The 14,232-nt window shown below is 39.8% G+C and overlaps 1 protein-coding gene across 1 annotated transcript in view; it reads left to right on the forward strand.

Moving 5' to 3' along the window:
• The window catches only part of LOC115217331 (Bardet-Biedl syndrome 1 protein), a 35,335-nt gene that overhangs the window by 3,980 nt on the left and 17,123 nt on the right, over positions 1-14,232 (forward strand). Inside the window, exons 2-7 of the mRNA XM_029786990.2 lie at positions 2,491-2,660; positions 6,106-6,195; positions 6,817-6,941; positions 8,006-8,052; positions 8,991-9,108; positions 13,784-13,915. Coding sequence (XP_029642850.1) covers positions 2,491-2,660; positions 6,106-6,195; positions 6,817-6,941; positions 8,006-8,052; positions 8,991-9,108; positions 13,784-13,915 — 682 coding nt within the window. The remainder of the gene's footprint in view (positions 1-2,490; positions 2,661-6,105; positions 6,196-6,816; positions 6,942-8,005; positions 8,053-8,990; positions 9,109-13,783; positions 13,916-14,232) is intronic.

The raw sequence follows: 14,232 nt of genomic DNA on the forward strand, positions 1-14,232 counted from the left end.
GCCCCACTCCTTGGAACTGCTCCCTTTTGTCACCCGTCTCTCATTCTCAGCATCATCGTTTCCCAATTGTCCCTTTCCTATGAACACCCTCCCATGCCTGCCATCGACCCCTCCCCCATTTTGTTTCTCATTCACTATCTCCCTCCCTACATACCTATTTCTTTACTACCCACAAGGGGCTACACACAGAGGGGACGAACAAGGACAGACAAACGGATTAAGTCGATTATATTGACCCCAGTTTGTAACTGGTGCTTCTTTTATCGACCCCAAAAGGATGAAAGGCAAAGTCGACCTCGGCGGAATTTGAACTTAGAACGTAGTGGCAAACGAAATACCACTAAGCATTTCGCCCGGCGTGCTAACCATTCGGCCAGCTCCTCACCGCCTTCTCTCCCTCCATACCATAGTAGACATGAGTGAGAGGATAGAGGAGAGACAGTTAAAGTCTGCCTTAACTTTATCAACATCCAATTAGTAAAGACTGAGATGGACTTTGATGAAATATGGAGGACAGCAGAGAATCTGGTTGGAATGAATATTTTCGTTTTTTATTGACTGGAGAAAACAGTTGAGACAAAAGACTTTGCTTTAGGCCTATCCTGCCATTCTCTGCTCATTTCAGTTAGCTGTCCTCTTATCTAACATTTTTTTCTCTATTATTATTATTATCATTATTATCATTATTATTATTACTATTATCATTATTTTATCATTATTATTATTATTATTGTTATTATTATTATTATTATTATTGAGTAAGCGAGCAGAGCATGCCATCAAAGTGACACTGGGGTAAAATATACGAAGCCCAGTATACCCATCATGACTACCCGTCTGATAAGGGTACACCAGGCACATGCATCACAACCATATGTGCGCGACATGGTGATCTCATATCAAGATAAACAGCACATGACCTTGCAGGTGGAGCCCAGTTAGAATTTTCTTCAGATCGATTATTATTATTATTATTTATTATTATTATTATCATTATTATTATTATTATTATTATTACTATTATTATCATTATTATTATTATTATCATCATCATCATTATTATCATTATTATTATTATTGTTATTATTATCATCATCATTATTATCATTATCATTAATATCATTATTATTATTATTATTATTACTATTATTATCATTAATATCATTATCATTATTATTATTATTATTATTCAGTAGTTTTATTTTTATAGCGTGCTTTCACTTCACTACCGAGCGCAGCTCTGTGTGCCTTGGGTATGTGCTGTGATTTGTTGTGATGCTCTGATGGTTATTGTATGGAAAGTGTTCTGCGTAGGATGTGTGCAGTGCCTAGTAGTGCAATTTTTTGTATGTTATATGTGTTTGTAAGTCCTGGTGTTTTTGTTATGTATTTGTCTGAATATTTTTTTATCATGCCTAATGCACCTACTATGATAGGAATTGTTTCTGTTTTTAGATTCCACATTCTAGTTACCTCTATTTCCAGGTCTTTGTATTTTGAGAGTTTCTCCATTTCTTTTAGAGACACGTTGTCATCTGCCGGTATTGATACATCAATTAGAAAGCATTTTTTTTCTTCATGATCTCTGACAACTATATCTGGTCTGTTGGCCTTAATTTCTCTATCTGTGTGTATCGGCATATCCCAGAGTATGGTTGCTTTCTCGTTTTCTGTGACCTTTTCTGGTCACAGAAATTATTATTATTATTATTATTATTATTATTATTTTTTTTCTTCTTTCAAATTTTCTTCCATTTCTTGCCGAGTGTCTTCCCGACTCCTAGGGCAAAGAAACTCATAGTGTATATTGGTAGGCCATTAAACCAAACTCAGTAGTTCGTTGATATATTTTTTTTTTTTTTTTTTTTTAAAGTTAAATTAAAATGCATGAGCAGCAACAGTTCTCACATCGACAATGCTCTTCTCAATACGTGTGATGTACCAGTTAAGACAATCTTTTGCACTTCTTGCAGGGATGGTAAGCCAGGGATCATTCTCATATAATTTTTATAATTTTCGGTTCCCTTCTTGATCATTCCTAGTGCTCCTACGATCACTGGTATTGTAACCGCCTTGAGATGCCACATTTTCTCAATTTCAATGAGTAGGTCTTTATATTTTCTGAGCTTGTCAAACTCTTTCGCTGAGATATTATGATCACAGGGGATGCTCATGTCGATCAATAAGCAAACTTTATTGTTTTGGTCTTTCACAACAATATCTGGTTTATTGGCCTTGATTATTATTATTATTATCATTAATATCATTATTATTATTATTATTATTATTATTATTATTATTATTATTATTATTATTATTATTATACACTAGCCGTGTTTCCATTATTATTACAGTGTTGTCTTTCAGTCATGTTTTCTCATTATCTATTTTAATTAAATCTCTACCTGTCGTTCTTGTGGTAAATTTTATATTTATTTATTTATTCATTTATTTTTTCCAAATAAACAAAATATTATATTTTTATTGCAGAGAGGAAAACAAATCGAAATGGTTGGACGCTCATCACGACCCAGTTGCCTCCCTTTACACGTTTACTCAATGTCTCGCTTTATCTGACATCAAAGCTGACGGCGATTGGAAATTGGTGATTGGCAACCTAGGAATCGATAATTACGTCACGAAACTGAAAGTTTTCCAAGGTCTACAGTTTCCTATTTCTATTTCGTCTGTAAATATGTTTTTATTCACGAGCAGTGCCTCGTGTTCTATCAATTTACCACTCTAGCAAAACCTTTGTTTTATATTATCACTATACTATACTGTACTATAGTACAGGCATACTGTCACTAGCATTATTTGCTACTATACTATCTGTCATCTATGCTGTCACTATATTATAGACCTTCAATTATGAAGTTATCCCAATACTGTCACCAAGGTAACAGAAACTATGATCAACATGGAGTAAAGCCCCTCCACAATTCATAAACTTCACTCCCTTTCTTTCATTAACTGCTAATTACTCCTATATATCTAAAGTCTTGTTTCTTTATTGACCAATCATACCTCTGCCTGCCTACCTACAACTTCCATTCAGGACACATCACTAAGATCTCCACTGTTCCTTTCTTTCATGTTAAGCAGCACCAATTCCTTCATTGAACTGCGATATTGAAGCCTCTCTCCATTTTGGAACTTTGCCTTTTTGATCTTTTTCTCTCTGTATTCCAGACCATAATTCCATGTGTTTGACATTTTCTATAATCTCTGCAATAAGAACCAAGTCATTAGCATTCCAATTAAGGATAAGCGGTCTTGCATTCATATATCATAACTCTCCCCTGCTCCCAACATAAATTAGATAAAAGAAGGCCCCGTTTCGTGTCCGTTGCCAGCCTCGCCTGGCCCTCGTGCCGGTGGCACATAAAAAGCACCATCCGTTTGTGGCCGTTTGCCAGCTCTGTCTGGCACCAGTGCGGGTGGCACGTAAAAAGCACCCACTACATTCACGGAGTGGTTGGCGTTAGGAAGGGCATCCAGCCGTAGAAACACTGCCAGATTTGACTGGGCCTGATGAAGCCTTCTGGCTTCACAGACCCCAGTAGAACCGTCCAACCCATGCTAGCATGGAAAACGGACGCTAAACGATGATGATGATGAAGTCTGAAGATAACAACAAAATCTGTTCACAAAATCCCTCGCAAATCTTCTTGTTGACCCATAACAGCAACCACCTACATAGTTTGCACTGTTCTCACTCAAACATTCATCTAACCCCCCCCCGTAACAGAATGTGGAACCTTAAGAAAAACATTCTCTAGACTAACAGATGCAGAGAGATTTGTTCTGACCAAAAATCTGGGTTCCATTGAAATTTGAACTCATGACCAAGTGGTCAGTAGTTATGTATCTTAACCTCACACCGATTGCACATCATAGCACATGTTAACTATATTGATGTATTCATGAGAAAAGTTAATCCATTTTCTTGCTAATTGGTTAATCAGGAGTTCATTTCAGTCACCGCTGCCGCCACCACCATTCAATGTCCGTTTTCCATGCTGGCATGGGTTGGACAGTTTGACTCATCCGGTTTGGTATGGCTTCTAAGGTTGAACACCCTTCAAAGTGGTCAGTGCAGGAAGGTGGTAATTAACAGATGTGAGTTCAAACCACACCAAATGCTTGCTTGAAACTTCTCTCTTCCACATGTGGCACATCTGTTTACATGAAACCCATTAACAGGTCATTTGGTCAAAAATTCTTTCTGTGTCTTCTTTAAACCTACAATCAACTTAATCTGTCTTGTGTTTATAATCTTCCCAGACATGGTTTAGGGAAAGTATCTTCTACAAGAGCTCCAGCCTGACCAAGTCTTTGTGAGTGGACTGAAAATGAAGGAAGCTCATCATCACCCCCGTCGCTGCCACGACGACCACCACCACCGCCACCACCGCCACCACCACCACCGCCGCCACCACCACCACCACCACCGCCACCACCACCACCACCATCATCATTCAACATCTGTTTTCCATGTTGGATGGTTTGAGAGAATCCCGTGGGTCTAAAGACTGTCTCATGCCCCAATGTCTGCTTTGGCAAGGGTTTCTCTGGCTGCACGCCCTTCCTTATACCAACCACTTTACAGACTGTACTGGGTGGCTTTTATATGGCACCAGCACTAGTGGGGTTGCCCAGTAACTTGTAAGATAAAGATCCTCTTTGACTGAGGGGTTACAGTAGAGAGCAAGGCACCTTTATGCTTGGAGATGAGGGGTCAAAGTGTTGGAGAAGGGACCAAAGCAGAACAGGTTTTGTGGTGTACAAAAGCTACATTGCAGAAGAGAGGGTGAGAGCTAGAAAGGAGTAAAAATAGGGGTGGTGTGGTGTCAGGGTGGATTCTGAATGTAGAAGGAAAGTAGAAATGGGTTGGAACAAGAGAATAGGGAGTGGGGATGGGCAACAGTGAGGGGGGGAGAGAGAAGTGGGCAAGGGGGTGGGTATAATGAATAACAAGTGTTGAGGGATGATAAAAAGGTGGGGGAGAGTAGGTGACAACTGTGGAAATTGGGTTGAGGAGGGGTCAATGATGCAAGAGTTGAGAGTATATATGTATGTGTGTGTGTGTCCTTGTCTTGACCTCATGTAATAGTTGTAAAGGGGTGTCATCATTACACAAGCAGTGTCCTTCAGTTCTGATCATCCATGGAAACCTGTTTGGCCAAGGGAGAAGGATTACTTGGAGATGGGTGGAGGTTGGTGACAGGAAGGGCATCCAGCCATAGAAAATCTGCCTCAAAGATTTCCATTTGTCCCATTCAAGCATGGAAAAGTAGACATCAAAAGGATGATAATGTTTATATTCATATATACATGTGTTTGTGTGTGTGTATATATATATATATAATATATATATATATATATATATATATATATATATATATAGTGGTTGGCGTTAGGAAGGGCATCCAGCCGTAGAAACTCTGCCAGATCAGACTGGAACCTGGAGCAGCCCCTGGCTTCCCAGACCCCGGTCAAACCGTCCAACCCGTGCTAGTGCGGAAAACGGATGTTAAACGATGATGATGATGATCATCATCATCGTTTAACGTCCGCTTTCCATGCTGGCATGGGTTGGACGGTTTGACTGAGGTCTGGCGAACCAGACTCCAATCTGATCTGGCAGTGTTTCTACAGCTGGATGCCCTTCCTAACCTCAACCACTCCGAGAGTGTAGCGGGTGCTTTTACGTGCCATCAGCACGAGGGTCAGTTAGGTGGTACTGGCAATGGCCATGCTCAAATGGTGCTTTTTATGTGCCACCTGCACAGGAGCCAGTCCAGTGGCACTGGCAACGATCTTGCTCGAATGTTTTTCACGTGCCACCAGCACAAGTGCCAGTAAGGCGACGCAGGTAACGATCACACTCAAATGGTGTTTTTTACGTGCCATCAACATGAAGGCCAGCTTGTTGTTCTGGCAATGATCTCACTTGTATGGTATTCTTAGTGCTCCAGTAGCAATGGATGCCAGTCACCAAGCTTGTTTTCGATTTCACTTGCCTCAACAGGTCTTTGCAATATATATATATGTGTGTGTGTGTGTTTGTATATCTGTATGTCTGCATCTATTGTATTCCAGGTACAACTCTGATTCATGAGAGTACATTACTTGATCTTCCAAATGGAGTTGTGTCATTTTACATGGATACTCATGAACCTAGAACCCCTGGTGAGTAAAACCTTTCTGAAATTATTTGCCAAAGTATGTCCGATTATTTCTACCAGGAGAGTCTTCTCCCAGCCATACCCTATCTCATTCTGCCTATGTTAGACATTTTAAAGGATGCCATTCTGTAGTCTTCTCCTAGCCTGCCCTTATTTGGGTGAGGAGTTATGACCTTGGTATTCAGTGGGATCCAGGATCTGTATGTGTGTGTGGGTTTTCCATGATTGGTCCCAGTTGCAAACTCACCTATATCATCCAGATGTTCACATATTTTCTATGCTATTTATTATTATTATTATTATTATTATTATTATTATCATCATTATTCAGGCAGCTAGCTGGCAGAATCGATTGCATGCTGGACGAAATGCTTGGCGGTATTTCATCGGTCACTATGTTTTGAGTTTAATTTCCGCTGAGGCTGACTTTGCCTTTCATCCTTTTGGGGTTGATAAATTAAAAACCAGTTGTGTACTGGGGTTGATGTAATCGGCTAGTCCCCTTCCCCCAAATTCCTGGCCTTGAGCCTAAATTTGAAGCCATTTTTATTATTATTATTATTGAAAACTGTTAAATCAGGATTCCTTTAACCGAGGATTTACTCTGACTCGTTTCTCTTGCCAGCCATTGCTGTGTGTTCAGGGCCTTTCATATATGTCTTCAAGAATCTAAGACCCTACTACAAGTTTTCAATGCCAACCATCGACATTGACCCTTCTGAGCAAGATTTATGGACCCAAGTAAAACAGGTGAGTCATTCCTCTCTCAATTTAACTCCATTTCATTCAAACTTCCTTCAAGTCTGTAAGAATTTCTAAGAGAAATTATCAGTGCAAGGGTAGAAATAGTGATAGGGGTGAGAAGGTGGTAGAAAGAGAGAGGGTCCCTATAACAGGGTCCCAGGTGGAGAGGGAGTAATGACTGGAAGTATAGAAAGAGTGATGGTGGGAGAGAAACAAGTAGGGTCAACCTTAAAACCACAGGCAGCATAATAGAATAAGTAGATGGGAGGCAGAGAGGGATGAGCAAATATCAAAAAGGTAGGGAAGGCAGAAGATATTGACTCGAGAAAGAAGTAATGGGTAAGAAATCAAAATGTGTTTGCCTCTATATACATATATCATTGTCATCATTATCATTTTACATCCACTTTCCATGCTGGCATGGGTTGGAGGGGTCATTTGATTCTACGTAGCAGCTCCCTGGCCACTTTTGTCTGTCTTCTACAAGTATTTACCTGATCTTGTAAGCTATTCTATGTTTGAGATTTACTTATTTTCTGTAATATATATATATATATATATATATTATATATATATATATATATATATATATGTGTGTGTGTGTAGGAAATATAGGAGTTGAAAATGCACTGAGAATGGTTAAAATATTTTTTGTTATTATATTTGAAGTTTTAACCGGTTTCACAGTTTCCACTGATTTTCAAAAAGTTCAAATAAAAAGACGTGGCTTATGTCGCAGCTGTCTTGCTTCTGCCTAATGTTTGAAGTTTGCCCTATTTTTGTAGGGAGTTCATGGCTCAAATTAGTATGTTTTGAATAGGATTTGATTGGTAGAGGATAGTCACATGACTGGTCTTAGATATTTTCTAAGATCAGTCACGTGACTATCCTCTACCATGCAAACACACACACACACACACACACACACAGATGAAATCCTTGTCATCTGCATAAATAAAGAAGGACTTTTAAGAGAAGAAAGACAATTGATTTTGGTTTGAATGTCTGCCTTTGCCTGTTGTTTCCTGTTTCTCTGCTAATTTCATGATTTTTGTTTCTCTTCCTCTCAGGATAAAATCAGTCCTTTTCAGATGTGGGAACGGTTGGAAAGTTTGAAGTAAGTTTACAGATTCAAATATGTGTGTATATATGAGATGGTATATCGTTGTCATCATCATCATCATCATCATCATCGACATCATCGTCATCATCATCATCATTTAACATCCGTTTTCCATGCTGGCATGGGTTGGACGGTTTGACTGAAAACTGGTAAGCTGGCGAGTTGCACCATGGTTCCAATCTGATTTGGCCAGGTTTCTATGGCTGGTTGTCCTTCCTTACGCCAACCACTACACCAAAAATGTAGTGGGTGTTTTTTATGCCCCACCAGCACGGGTGTCATTGACCTGACCTGACACCGGCATCAGCCATGGCAACGGTCTCCCTTGGCTTCACAGGTCAACACAAACATGGAATATCATGAAAGATGTTGGTTATCTGTCACTGCCTCCATAAGGCCCAACACTTGAACGGTTCTTTTTACAGGCCACTGGCACGGAAGCCAGTCAGCTGGCACTGGCATCGGCTACGGCTATGATTTCAATTGGCTCAACAGGTCTTCACAAGCACAGCATATCACCCAACCTTTGAAGGGTGCTTTTTATGGGCCAATTATACTACACTGGCATCAACCATGACAGCAATTTCCCTTGGCTTGAAGGGTCTTCTCAAGCACAGCATATCTCCAAAGGTCTCAGTCACCAATCATTGCCTCTGTGAGGCCCAACATTTGAAGATCACGCTTCACATCATCCATTCATGAATTTATTTGTTTATTTGTTTATTGATTTTTTTAAATACATATTTTACCTGTGAATTTGTGTGTGTAATCTAGGAATGCATAACAATGAGCTTCTTTGCCCTAGGTGCAGGGAAAACACTCGGAGAGAAATGGAAGAAAATTTGAAGAAAAGAAGAAAAAAAATAACAACAACAACAACAACAATCATTGCCAAGCATCAAAGTTATGTTTTATCATTTTGTTTGTTTCAGAAACCAAGGTGTCTCTTTGACTGTGAGGTCACTCAAGTTTACACAACTTGATTATTCAAAACCTCTCATCCTAAAAGCTTACGTAGAAACCTTTCAAGATTCACCTTTGAAAAAACAGGTAAATTGTTTCTTGTTGTTTGCTTTCTCTTTCTCATCTTTCTCTCTCTCTCTCTCTATCTAGCTATATCCATCCATCCGTCCGTCCGTCCGTATATATTTTATTCTGTTACTTGTTTCAGTCATTTGATTGTGGCCATGCGGGAGCACTGCTTTTAGTCGAACAAATCGACCCCAGGTGGTATTCTTTGTAGATCTAGCACTTATTCTATCGGTTTCTTTTGCTGAACCACTAAGTTACCGGGGCGTAAACACACCAGCATCAGTTGTCAAGCAATGGGGAGGGGGGGGACAAACGGAGACACACAAACATAATAGGCTTCTTTCAGTTTCCGTCTGCCAAATCTACTCACAAAGCTTTGCTTGATCTGGGCTATAGCAGAAGACACTTGCCACGCAGTGGGACTGAACCCGGAACCATGTGGTTAGGAAGCAAGTTTTTCTTACTACACAGCCACATCTGCACAAATATATTAAATATATATTATATATGGATTTTATATATATATATATATATATATATATTATTGATAAAAACAGTAAGATAACAAAAGGAAGAAAGAGACCTCGATATTATGTAAATAGAGGAAATTTATCTGTGAAATAATATGTTGCAATTATTCTGAGTTTTGGATGCCGAGGTGGAAATCCACGCAGATGGCCGGATAACTGAAGAGATAGCGGCGTGGATTGCCACCTCAGCATCCAAAACTCAGAGTTTTATCATGGCTACAGAATAATTGTCACATATTACTTTTTTTTTTTATATGGCACCACCATATTATAGATATATATATATCATCGGACGTTAAACGATGATGATATATATATATGTTTCTATAATATGGTAGTGACATATATAAAACACCCAGTACACTCGGTAGAGTGGTTGGTGTCAAGAAGGGCATCCACAGTTCCTGTCAAACTGTCCTACCCATGCCAGTATAGAAAACAGACATTAAATGATGATGATATATATATATATATATATATATATATATATCATCATCATCATCATCATCGTTTAGCGTCCGTTTTCCATGCTAGCATGGGTTGGACAGTTCAACTGGGGTCTGTGAAGCCAGAAGGCTTCATCAGGCCCAGTCAAATCTGGCAGTGTTTCTATGGCTGGATGCCCTTCCTAACGCCAACCACTCTGAGAGTGTAGTGGGTGCTTTTTACATGCCACCCGCACAGGTGCCAGACAGAGCTGGCAAACGGCCACGAACGGATGGTGCTTTTTATGTGCCACCGGCACGAGGGCGAGGCGAGGCTGGCAACGGTCGCGAAACGGAAGGTTCTCTTACATGCCACCAGCACTGGTAACACATCTGCAGTTTCCATTGATCGATTTCTATTCTGATCCTCACTTGCCTCAACGGGTCTTCACAAGTAGAGTTTCGACATGCCACCGGTACTGGTAACACATCTGCAATTTCCATTGATCGATTTCGATTCTGATCCTCACTTGCCTCAACAGGTCTTCACAAGTAGAGTTTTGTGTCCCAAGAAGGGAAGGTATGCATACGTAGGCTGGCTCCATCCCATGTAGAAGGCCACGGGTTATGGACTCACTTGTCCTGCCTGGTCTTCTTGCGCACAGCACACTTCCAGAGGACTTGGTCTCTAGTCATTTCCTCAGTGAGACCTAAAGTTCGAAGGTCGTGCTTCACCACCTAGGTTTTCCTGGGTCTGCCTCTTCCACAGGTTCCCTCAACCGCTAGGGTGTGGCACTTTTTCACACAACTATCTTCATCCATTCTCGCCACATGACCATACCAGCGCAAACGTCTCTCTTGCACACCACAACTGATGCTTCTTAGGTCCAGCTTTTCTCTCAAGGTACTTACACTCTGCCGAGTATGAGTACTGACATTACACATCCAGCGGAGCATACTGGCTTCATTTCTTGTGAGCTTACGCATATCCTCAGCAGTCATGGCCCATGTTTCACTGCCATGTAGCATGGCTGTTCGTACACACGCATCATACAGTCTGCCTTTCACTCTGTGCGAGAGGCCTTTTGTCACCAGCAGAGGTAAGAGCTCTCTGAACTTTGCCCAAGCCATTCTTACTCTAGCAGTTACACTTTCAGCACACCCGCCCCCGCTGCTGACTTGGTCACCTAGGTAATGGAAACTATCAACTATTTCTAGTTTTTCTCCCTGGAAAGTGACGGAAGTTGGTCTCAGAGCATTTTCAGTGTTTATTGTTCCTGAGCATCTGATATATATATATATATATATATTATATATATATATATATATATAATACATACATGTATATCTCATCATCATCAACAACAACATTTAACGTCTGTTTTCCATGCTGACATGGGTTAGATGGCTTGACAGGAAGTGGCAAGGCCAGAGGCTCCACCAGGGTACCATAGCCTGTTTTAGCTTAGTTTCTATAGCTGGATGCCCTTCCTAACACCAACCATTCCACAGAGTGTACTGGATGTTTTTGATGTGGGCACCAGCACTCACACTATTGCCTTTTACATGGCACCTTAGCTTTACAATCCCAATTCTGTTGTGGTGGGCATGTCTGCTTGAGTATGGCAATGCACCACATATCTCAGCCCCCTGTTATCTCCTTCGTAAGGTTCAGCATTTTAAGGTATGAACTGAAGGCAAGGATTATGGCAGCATTCACCGACTTAAAGAAGGAGACCATCCAGAAGAGTTGCAGGAGATTCCGAAGTCGTCTGGAGGCCATGGTTGAAGCTAATGGCGATTTTATTGAATAAATTTACTCTTTAATATTTCGAGATATTTTTATATAATTTTGGTAAATATATCTGTTAAAATGAGATGTTAGTGTTATTTTCATTTTTGTGTAATTTAGACGACAATTTATTCACCACACCCTGTGTATACATATGTAATTATGTGTCCACAACTTAGGTATACACGTCCACCTTTGTTCACCATTCACTACATTCACCTGTACCTTCTTGTTTTAACGATTTGCCATGTTCCTCTCACACTCTTACCCACTCACCCCCACCCCTTTTCAGTCCTCTGTCCCTTTGTCTTATGTTTGATTTTTTTTTATTTTGCAGGTATGTGTTCATACCTTATCATCACCATATTTATCTTTTCTCCCAGCTCTACCCCCATTCACCCTGATCTAATGCTGGGTATGATACAACAGCAAGCAACCCCTTCTTGCCCCCCCCTCCCATCATACTTTAATCCCTCAGCATAAAGCCAATCCAGTCTCCCCCATGCTTCTGCTCAATCGAGGACCATTTTTAGTCTTGCAAGTTACATGGTGGCTTCTCTGTTGCTGGTGCCACATAAAAGGCACCCAGTGGAGCACTCTGTAAAGTGGTTGGTGTTAGGAAGAGCATCCAGCCGTAGGAGGGACCCTGACAAAACAGATACTGGAGCACAATGCAGTGCTCGGAACCATTGAATCCTGCCTAACTATGCAGCCGATGTCAACATGGAGATGATGATGATGGTTTCATATGTCTATTTATCTATCTATATGTAAAGATACGTTAAAAAATATTCAACAACACTCAAGAAAACCTGAATATTTTTTCAGAAGTAAATCAATTAAAAAAATGTAAAAACAACAACAAAAAAACAAGAATGCTGAAAAAAAAACTGCTTCTCTGACAACATTTTATTGTGGAACGTAAAACAAAGAATCAATTTGCTTTCGGAGTCTTTGAATAGCTGCAGAGAACTGAAAGCAAAAAAGAAAAAGGTGCCGTAGGAAATGCACATATGCAAAGTGAATGGAATGCAACAGGTGTAAATTATCAAAAACAAAAGGAATGCTAAATAATTTCTCTTCTTTTTTTTTTTCCTAACATTAAAATTTCATATTTAAAGTAAAACTAAAATTGGAAGATCAGTAAAAGAGAATGAGAAATGCCAGCGCCATACAGCAGCAGCAGCAACAGGAGAAGAGTTCAGGAATCTTTCTTCAACAGTTGACACAATAATATAGAAATATTAAAAATACCAAAGACTGTAAAAGAGTTAAAGAACTATGAACGGCATCGTTCTTAACCTTGTGAAGTGTTTCATAAATTTAGTTTTCATACACAACAGACAAAAAAAAAGGAGAAAAAAAGTAAAAAAAAAAAAAAACCCATTCTCCTTATCAATCCAAAAGATGGACTTTCTCTGTGGTTGGTCATTTGATGTGATAGAATTAGCAGCGAAAACTTGCACAAAACCAATCTTTACCATTTCGAATCTGTCTGTCCAAGAATAACTGAATTGGCACAAAAACAAGTTCCAACATTCTTTAGAAGTTGTCATTGCATTTTGTATCATTTGAAACTAATCATGTGCACACTCCTCCTCCTCCTCCTCCTCCTCCTCATCATCATCATCATCATCATTTAACTTCTACTCTTCCATGTTTGCCTGAGTTTGGTGGAGTTTACCAAAGTTGACTTTCTGCAGCTGGATCTCCTTCCTGCCCCCAACCTTTGCAAGCTAATATTTGCTGCCCCTTTGGTTAGACCTGTTCTCGGGGAATATTGGAAAGGAATGACAAGACAACAAGGCACAAACACACACACACACACACTATCAGTCTGTCTGTTTGTCTTTTGTGTGTGTCTCTCTCTCTCTTTTTCCAACAAATTTCACCATGAGTTCTCTCTCTCTCTCCTCTAATTCACACTTTCTCTTTCTCACCTTCAGCCTGTTATTACCTGTATGAATACATTAAACAAGTCCTCCAGTGATGAAGATGCTGTCAGTTGTCTTGTTATTGGGACTGAGAACAAGACTATCACTATTCTAGATCCAGCTGCTTTTACTGTACTCAAAACGGTAAGTCTTCAGCATTTCTATTATTATTATCATTATCATCATCATCATTATTATTATTATTACTATTCAGTAGTCTTATTTTTATAACGTGCTTTCACTGCACTGCCGAATGCAGCTCTGTGTGCCTTGGGTATCTGCTGTGGTTTGTTGTGATGCTCTGATGGTTACTCTATTGAAAGTGTTTTATGTGGGATGTGTGTGGTGCCTAGTAGTGTTATTTTCTCTTTGTTATTTATACTTGTTTGTCCTGGTGTTTTTGTTATGCATTTGTCTGAATATTTTATTATTATTGAGTGAGAGAGCAGTGCATACCATCA

This window comes from Octopus sinensis, linkage group LG11 (genome assembly GCF_006345805.1).
Source record: "Octopus sinensis linkage group LG11, ASM634580v1, whole genome shotgun sequence".
NCBI classification, from domain to species: Eukaryota; Metazoa; Mollusca; class Cephalopoda; order Octopoda; family Octopodidae; genus Octopus; species Octopus sinensis.